This window comes from Hyaena hyaena, unplaced genomic scaffold (assembly GCF_003009895.1).
Source record: "Hyaena hyaena isolate Hyena2069 unplaced genomic scaffold, ASM300989v1 scaffold_13, whole genome shotgun sequence".
NCBI lineage: Eukaryota > Metazoa > Chordata > Mammalia > Carnivora > Hyaenidae > Hyaena > Hyaena hyaena.
The window spans coordinates 2,985,881-2,995,377 of NW_024080645.1; the positions used below are offsets into that span (position 1 = coordinate 2,985,881).

At 49.3% G+C, this 9,497-nt stretch overlaps 1 protein-coding gene across 1 annotated transcript in view; it reads right to left on the minus strand.

Moving 5' to 3' along the window:
• The window catches only part of IQGAP1 (IQ motif containing GTPase activating protein 1), a 101,554-nt gene extending 92,362 nt beyond the window's left edge, over window positions 1–9,192 (minus strand). Inside the window, exons 1-2 of the mRNA XM_039256899.1 lie at window positions 9,050–9,192; window positions 7,223–7,322 (exon numbers count right to left, since the gene is read on the minus strand). Of these exons, the coding sequence (XP_039112830.1) occupies window positions 7,223–7,322; window positions 9,050–9,104 (155 nt within the window). The 5' untranslated portion in view covers window positions 9,105–9,192. The remainder of the gene's footprint in view (window positions 1–7,222; window positions 7,323–9,049) is intronic.
• Window positions 9,193–9,497: the final 305 nt, after the last annotated feature.

Genomic DNA, 9,497 nt, shown 5'->3' on the forward strand with positions numbered 1-9,497 from the left:
GCGTATGACCGACCCTTAATCTCATGGTTGTAGGTTTGCCCCACATTGAGTGTGGAGATTACAGAAAAATAAAATCTTAGGGGTGCCTGGGTGGCTCAGTAGGTTAAGCGTCCGACTTCGGCTCAGGTCATGATCTCGTGGTTTGTGGGTTTGAGCCCTGCATCAGGCTCTGTGCTGACAGCTAGCTCTGTGCTGAGTGCCAGCTCAGAGCCTGGAGCCTGCTTCAGATTCTGTGTCTCCCTCTCTCTCTCTGAACCTCCCCTGCTCACGCTGTCTCTCTCTCTCTCAGAAATAAATAAAACATTAAAAAAATAAAATAAAATAAAATAAAATAAAAGCTTTAAAAAATGGGGGGGGCGGGGAGAGGAGGGAGGCAAACCATGAGAGACTCTTGAATGCTGAGAACAAACTGAGGACTGATGGGGTGGGGGGGAGGGGGTGATGGGCATGGAGGAGGGCACTTGTGGGAATGAGCACTGGGTGTTAACACTTCTGGACAGTGAAAAAAACAAATAAAATGGAAAATCAGGAGAAAATACTGGTAGTAAATACAACAGGAGGTTGACCATATTATACGAGAACTTACGAAAGTTAACATCATGACCCTCTTAGACAAACCTCACCAACAATGTGCACCATAAACTGATAAACAAGTACACGGGAAAATGTTTCAACTTCCCAGCAATCAAAGCAGTAGGATTTTAAACTGGAAAAAGCCTAAATAAATCATGGATGCTAGGTAACCACTGAAAATAGTAAGACAACAATATAGCAATTAAAAGGTCTAAATTTGTGAATACAACTATCTAAAAATTATCTACAGCTTCTCCTTTTACTCAGGCCCTTTCTTTTTTCTTTATTATAAAATTCATGATCATGGAAAAAAGCATTTTAAATATACCCAAAAGCACTAAAATAAAAAGGAAAAGTCTTGGGGTGCCTGGGTGGCTCAGTCAATTAAGTATCTCTTGGTTTTGTCTCAGGTCATGATCTCACCGTTGGTGGGTTCGAGCCCCCAGTTCAAGCCTGCTTGAGATTCTCTCTCCCTCCCTTTCTCTCTCCCTCACTCAAAAATAAACATTTAATGAAAAAAAAACCCACAAAAAACAAAAGGAAAAGTCTTCTCAGACCCTCCACCCCTCTTCACTCCCTAGAGGGTATCTCCTCTATTTCTGGTGTTTCCTTTCAAACAAAAGCTTGAATTTGACATGAAAAAAACTAAGGCTACAAACCTTTAGGACTTTGAAAGTGCCCCGAAAATTCTCCAGGAAAGGTTATTAATGCCTCATCATCTTTATATGAAATCTGCCTTTGCCCCAGGGGCCTGGATAAGGAATACGCCCCTGCGCCAAGCACCTCCAGCAGATGCACGGGAACTCTCTTCTGCAAAGCACACATTGAGCCTCGCTCCCTCGGGTCAAACAACTTGCTAAACCAGAATCAGAACTCACACCTGCCAGAACTGAAAGTCCTCACTCTTTTCACTTCATATATCCCAACGGTCAAGCTTTTAACAACGTTTCAGATTTTTTAAATGTCTGTTTTACTTAATTATCATGAGATTATAGCCAGATGACTTTCCTTAGTACCACTGAGAGCCGACTGCCTAATATACACCGGATCACTCTCCGTATTTTTTCATTGTAAATTCTGCTGAGTGTCTCAGCTGCACCACGGGGTAAAAAGCAGTAAAATGCTTTTCTGGCCACAGTAGGAACCAATCCTCTGTTTTTAACATTATTACCATGTGCAAAAAGCTCTTTTCGTTTGAACAACTTCAACAAATGCACTTTTATTTATTTATTTATTTTTATTTCTAGGAGAGAGAGAGAGAAACAGCGTGAACAGGGGAGAGTCAGAGAGAGAGGGAGTCACAGACTGAAACAGGGTCCAGGCTCTGAGCTGGCAGTCAGCACAGAGCCCGACACGGGGCCTGAACCCACGAACCGCGAGATCATGACCTAAGCGAAAGTCGGACGCTTAACCGACTAAGCCACCCAGGCGCCCCACAAATGCACTTTTAGATGCAACCAACTTCTTACCTCTGAGTCTATCGGAGGCAGGTGCACCAAGGTAAGTTTCAGAAAATAAAAGGGAGATTTTTCATCTGTGCCATCATTTTAAGAGTTGAACCCAAATCCCACCCCATTCTTCACCTTGCTAATTACAAATACGTGAATGCACCCAGCTTGCAGTCCCAACATGCCATTAAGGAGCTACATCTATGTGACCCTCTGACTCACACAGGGTCTCATGAGGCAATTAAATGAGTTTTCTCATCTGTAAAAGGAAAACATAGGCCAATCTCCTAAGAAACGAAATGATATTCCTCCATTTGAGAATTCTAGAGGCTTGTGGGCAAGGTGGTGTTCTTCCGGGTCACCTCACCTATGCGTTTTTCTTATTTTCTTGCCTCATCTAAGATATCTTTAACTTGTTTGCATGATCATGGTGTACCAGCCTGGATATATCCGGATGTTACTGAATTCTGCTCCCATGCAGAGATCTAAGGAGCCTATCCTAGAAAATGTTCACTGCCAGCAACAAGGTCATATGCACAAAAGAGAATCTGTTCTCAAGAACTGATTTTTTTTCCAAGACGCTTTTTCAATTCCCCTAAATTACAGAAGGAAGAGTGCCTGTTTAGTGCTCTGCTCTTGTTAACAATGCCAAGTCTCTGCCAGTCTCCAACCAGCCAGAGCCCCCGCTTTGCCTTCTACATGGGGCTGGGGGGTGGGGCTGGGGGTGTGCCCTGCCCCTTCAGGTAGGGCATGGACACAGCTTGAGAAACGTGGCCCGCCTTGCTGGTGCTCCAAAGGGCATACCTGCAAGCCTCTGAGAGAAGGGATCCTTAACCTTCAACCCCAGAGAGCGCTGGGATTAACTTTCTTCCTGTGACCTTTAACCTAACTGAACTTTCTCCTGTTTCCATTTATACATCGTCCTCACCTGCAGCCCAGCCTGATCCATTCTCTTCTTGGGTCTGTTCACTGGGTCTGTTCACGTGAACATTCTTTCTCTGTATCCCTTTTTCCTCTCAAGACTTGAGCACCTAGCATATCTTACATATTTAAACTTCACGTCTCTCAACTAAGTGAAAATGCTATTCATCTCTACTATACAGCTGTTCCAGAGACAAGACAAACGTAAAGCACGATCAGAACAGGCAAGAAGATAAAAACAAACCCCATTTCCAGTCCGTGGTCTCCTCTGCAGCCCTTAACAAAACGCCCTGAATCCTCAGATGGTATTTTATTAAAATAGTAACTTAATTTCCGTATTAAAGCTACTCTCCAAAAAAGAGGGGAAAGCAGAATCTATTCTCTTATACCCAGTCGCTCTCAGCGCCCACTTTTAGGGAATCAGTCCTCAATTTTCCCACTTAACCTTTCAGGGAAGCATAAACCCACAACACACCCTCCTTTCTCTACACACGCCCTTACACTCACTGTCTCCACACATTCATAGTCACCCTCTCCACACAATCCCCCCTCGTCCCAGGAAAGAGTCCCAGGAAAGAGCGCTGTTGCAGGTACGGGGAGCCTGGAGCACCGGGGACACACAATGGAGCCGTTGTACCTGAAGGTGGGGCCTTGGTGGGAGGAGGGGCAGGGTTATAAATAGAAGCGAAGAGGGAAACCTCTTCTCCCTTGGCTCTCTCGGATCCTTCTTCCTGGACTGGGAAGGGGTGTAAATTCCAGACCCTGGGGCTCCTCCGACTCGGGCGGGGTGGAGCCTGTGCAGGAAACAGGATGGGGGCCAATCCGGAAAGGCTTGCACTAGACGGGAAAGCGGGGCTCCACAGCACAGCTCACCCGGGTAGGAAGCAGCGGGAGCTCAACCCCCCGCTAATACGGAAGAGCGTGTGATCGGTCTGTGGTTCACCTCACTCTGCAGGGCTGGCAGCAGCCGCTTCATATGGCCCGGAGGGATCCCGTCTTCTGTTCTCCGCAGGACACCCCTAGCCCGCTCTGGTAGAACCATCTAAGTACACGCTTCCGAGTTGATTTTCTAAGCCAAGCTTTAAACGACAACCACACCGCCTCCCGGGACGGCCTCCCGAAAATAAACCAGGCACATGTCCACGATGCCAGGCCCACCGGACGATATGCCACGATTGTACCCTCCCTGTACCCAAAGCATGAAAAATAAAGAGTATCACAAACGTCTCACTTCCTTGGTCACTTCCCAAGCATGCAAAAGCATCCAGGTGTTCATGGATGTCAAAGGAAGCGGGCTACTTTTCTAGTCTGGAAAAAACACCTGACAGGGACACCTGTGTGGCTCAGTTGGTTAAAAGTCCGACTCTTGATCTCAGCTCAGGTCTTGATCTCAGCGTTGTGAGTTCAAGCCCTGCATTGGGCTCCATGCTGGGCTGGGCATGAAGCCTACTTTAAAAAAAAAAAAGAAGAAGAAGAAGAGAAAAAACACCTGACAGAAAAGAATGTGCCCTAGAGCAGATGGAAATGAAGTGACTTGCTAATGGAGTACTCAGAAGAAGGAAATGTGATAGAAAGCACCATTCTAGTCAGGCTATCATAACCCAGCATGAGGCAGAGCGCTAAAACTTAATTTTAAATCTTGCTTCTCAACTAACAGGGGGGCCTATCAGAACCACCAGAAGCTTTTATTTATTTATTTTTAAATATTTTCTAATTTGATGTTTATTTTGAGAGAGAGAGAGGGCACGTGTGAGGAGGGGAGAGGCAGAGAGAGAGGAAAACACAGAATCTGAAGCAAGCTCCAGGCTCTGAGCTGTCAGCACAGAGCCCGACATAGGGCTCAAATTCACAAACCGTGAGATCATGACCTGAGCAAAAGTCAGATGCTCAACTGACTGAGCCACCCAGGGGCCCCAAATAGAAGCTTTTAAAACATATAAGTATGGGGCACTTGGGTGGCCCAGTCAGTTGAGCATCCGACTGGATTTTGGCTCAGGTCGGGATCTCACAGTTCATGGGTTCGAGCTCTGTGTTTGGTTCTACACTATCAGTGCAGAGCTTGCTTGGGATTCTCTCTCTCCCTCTCTCCAGCTCTCCCTACCCTGTGCTCTCTTTCTTTCTCTCTCTCAAAAAATAAACTTAAAAAAAATAAAATATACAGGTATCTGGATCTTCCAGCCCAGATCTACAGAATCAGAATCTCAGTGGTTAGGCCCAGATACCTGTATGTTTAAGTTTCCCAGGAGATCTAATGTACACACTTGGTTTGGTTAAGAACCACTGTACGAACTGACTTTAAAAAAACTAATCTTCAGGCAAGAAAACTGCAAGTAGACCATGCAAACTCAGGCTTCAGTTTCCTCACTGAAATGAAATGGTTAAAGTGGAAGAGTAGTTGAACTAGAGCAGTGGAAGCCACTCTGTAGAAAGGGAATTTTACTGTGGAAATCCAAGTTTAAAACCAACGCCGAAGGGCTTCAGGTGGAGGAAGGAAGGGAGCCTTGTTCTTCCCTCTCGTCCCCAGGTCCCCTCAACAGGGACACCAGGGCTTCAGAGCACAAATGGTCTCTCATTCCAGCTGCAGCTTTCAAATTCTTTGACTTTCCAAAACTAGATGTAGTTCACAGCTTAAGTAACAGGGACCTAATGTTTCCCCCCACGGGACTCTTAACACACTTCATATGAGAAACATCCCCCCTTTTCTTTTCTTTTTTTAAGTTTATTTATTTATTTTGAGAGAGAGAGAGAGAGAGAGAGAGCAGGGAAGGAGCAGAGGGAGGAGTAGAGAGAATCCCAAACAGGCTCCACACTCAGCTTGGGGCCGATGTGGGGCTCGATCTCAGGACCAAGATCATGACCTGAGCCAAAATCAAGAGTGGGTCCGGTCCCTACCTATGTCACCACTAACCAACCCATTCTCTGCACACACACACCCCCCCCCCGCCCCGGTCTAAAGTAAGAGTTAATTTAAGCTCAGCAAAGATGCCTGGATCAAGACGCCCAAATGCTGTGAGAGGAAGCCTCAGGGACAGAAGGAAAACGGAACCAGGAAGGGGCACAAAAGGGACTTCGTCTTTTGAGCAGGAAAGGAAAAGAGCTGAAAGGCCAACGCTTGTAACTTCAGGAGCATGTGCATGTTGTTCTCTGGACTTTCCTAAAGTGTTTTCGGACTCTCAGATCTAACAAAACAAAAATACTCGCTTATTAACACCAATCGAAACAGTCTTGATTTTCATTGGACTTTGATCACAACTATCTTTCATTACAACATACTAGCCTTTTCCACCAAAGCTCTGCATGTAGGAAACAAAATCTGTAATTACATCTAGCTGCCCTGGGGCCTCGCAAAGGAATACAAGCATCAAAACAAAAGAAATGAGCCACTGATCGCAAATAGACACTCTAAGAATAAGACAAAAAGGGAAACTGCCCTTATATGTTCACTTCACAAAGAACGCAGAGGATGCTGACTCCGGTCGACTCTGAATACTGCCAAATGGATGCACCTTTTCCCAAGAGGAAAATGAGTCCAATTCGTATATAAATTAAAACCAGTGAAGAACCAGTGAAACACCAGGCCAAGAACTTTAAACTTCAAAACATGCTATTTCTTTTTTTAAATTTTTTTTAATGTTTTTATTTATTTCTGAGAGAGAGAGAGAGACAGGGCGAGCAGGGGAGGGTCAGAGAGAGAGGGAGACACAGAATCAGAAGCAGGCTCCAGGCTCTGAGCCAGCTGTCAGCACAGAGCCCAACGTGGGGCTCAAGCCCACGAACCACGAGAGCATGACCTGAGCCAAGGTCAGACGCTTATCCGACTGGGCCACCCAGGCGCCCCAAAACATGCTATCTCAAAAAAAAAAAAAAAAAAAAAATTCAATTTCTGGGCTCAATCATAAAGAAGGTGATTCTTGATCTCAGGGTCCTGAGTTCAAGCCCCGTGTTGGGCATGGAGCCTACTTAAAAAGACGGAAAAAAAAAAAGTTTGGAAAAAACCCCCACAAACTGCTAGTTCTCCCCTACAGCCTGTAGTGCCCAAAACATGCACCCTACGCATAAAACAACACAACACAGATCTGGGAATTTTTCACAACACGTGAGCGCCCATCAGGGTTTCAGATAAACTGCTATCAAGCTACTTGCTCCCATGAATAAATACCCTACCTATACTTATTCTTTCAAACTACCAGCCTCAAGCAGTCACACCTACAACACAAAGAGATCTTTATCTGTGTCCACATCACAGCAGCTCCCTTCTCTCCAGCCGCCCTGATCTTTACCTCTTTGCTTCTTCCAGATGACAAAGGTACTCATAGGCCACATTCTGGCGTCTCCTTTCGTCCATCTCCTCTGCAGTGAGTCTCTCATTATCCAGAACAGCTAGAACATGAAAGGAAGAATGTAAACACAAGAATCTGTAACCTTTCTGACCGACAGAAAGAATGCCACAGCATCAAATTCCTGTTAGTCACCTAGAGGGTCAGGGTAACCTGCGGACGTGTGGATCGCCAGATGTCCTACAACGACTTTCCTAAAACAGGAACTAGGGGTCTTCAACTACATTCGTCTTACCCTTTTGTTAAAAGTATGATCAAAAGTAACCTGACAAATACTGATTTGAGATTTTGGCCCAACTCTGCGCTGGTCTATCTACCAGACTCTCTCAATACAGAGCTGAGAGTGTTTTCCCTTTTTTATTAATAACCAAAGGCAGCGGTCACTGAGAACTAAGTGGCAGTAATTATGCTAAGCACCTTCCATGCATTCTCTCACTGAAGTCCCACAACAATCCCGTGATTATCACTCCCATTTTACGGATGAGGAGACTGAGGCTGGGTGATCTTAGCTCTACCGCTAATAAGCGGTTGCCAGGCCTGGATTCAAACTCAAGCAGTCTGTCTCAAATCTGCCAACTTCATGGGCACCTGGGATACGGCATCAACTCCTAACTCCTTGGGATGGCATTCAAGGCCTTTCCCAATCTGGCCCCAGCTACTTCTGGAAACTCTTCTCCCTCTCCCTGTCCCCCCTCCTCCCACCACTGTGTCCTCTACCCCGCTCAGCCCCCCAACACACAGGGCCCTTACTCTTCACTACCTGAATCAGAGCTCTTTCCTCCAGTCCTGTCTCTGACCCAACTTCACGCAGCAGCCGTCAAAGCACTGTTCGAATGTCACTACCTGCGTTCTCGCTGCCTTCCCCGGAGCCCCTCCTCCACAACCACCTTCCTGCTTTTGCCCAGCTGGCTCAGCACCCTTGATCTTCGGTACGCCTTCCTATCATGAGCGCGTACACCTGTCCCTCTCTCTGATCGCGACGCTCTGGGAAGCCAGGGCCTGCTCTTACTCATCCTTCATTTCACAAACGTGACACAATACCTCCCGCATAACTGTTGAGTGAAATTATCCTAAATACGGACCATTACTCCCCGAAGAGAAACCAAAAACGAAATCTCAGGATTCCAAAGGACTCCCCTTTGGCCAGTGTAGCTGTGCCGCCTTCAAGTTCAATGACGTCCCATGGACAGCTACAGAAAAGGAGGTTCGGAAAAATGAGGAAGTCACAGGGGCTCTTTTTTTTTTTTTTCCCTCTCTCTCTCCTTATTTTAATTTTTGAAAGCCCGACCAGGGAACGAAGCCCGAGCAAGGTCAAGTGTCCCGCCCCGGGCCGCACGTCTCCGCCGGCAGGGGCCCCGCAGGTCCGGACCCCGGTCCACGTCGCAGGCGGCCCCTCGGGGCAGCGCCTTCCCGCGGCGGCCGGCGCTCCGGGACACGCCCTGCCCCGGCCTCCCGCCACCTCACCCTAGGCCGTCTCCTCCAAATCTCGGCGACGCTGCGAGGCGGGAGGCGCTGGGTGGGGCCCCGCGGGTCGCGCCGCCCGGGGCCCGGCGAGGAGGTCCGCCCGCGTCCCAGCCAACGAACCTCGCAGACCGGGTCGCGCGCCTCGCCGCCCCTCCCGCCCGCCGCCCGGCCCGGCCGGCCGGCTCTTCCGGGTCCGCGCGGCCCGCAGCCGCCCCGCCGCCCGCCCGCCCGAGCCCCCGGGAAAAGGGCGCCTCGGAGGCAGCGAACCCGGCCCGAAGCCCCCGCGCCGCAGAGCCCCGCACTCACAGCCATAGTGCGGCCGGACCACGCCCAGTCCGTCAACATCTTCCGACGCGGACATGGCGGCCGAGCCCGGGTCTCTGCTAAGGAAGCGGTGAGACCTTGAAGGCGCGGCCGACGGCAGCTGGGGCTCCTGCAGAGTGCGCGGGCTGCCTTGCCCCCTGAGGCCCCGCCCCGCGCCGTCGGCCCCGCCCCTCAGGCCCCGCCCTGCCGCGCCCCGCCCTGCCGCGCCGACCGCAGCGGGAGTCGGGGGCGGAGCCCGAGCCGCTCAGCCCCGCCCAATCCCCCGCCCCGAGCAGCCACGCCCTCAGGAGGCGGAAGGAAGGGGGCGGAGCCCGCTCGCCCCGGGCTCTCGCGGTCCTAGCTCTGCGGGAAAGGCGCCCCCGCCTTGGAGCCCTGCCCTGCGGGCCACCGCCCCACCGCACCCTGGGGACAGAAAACGCCGCCTAACTGA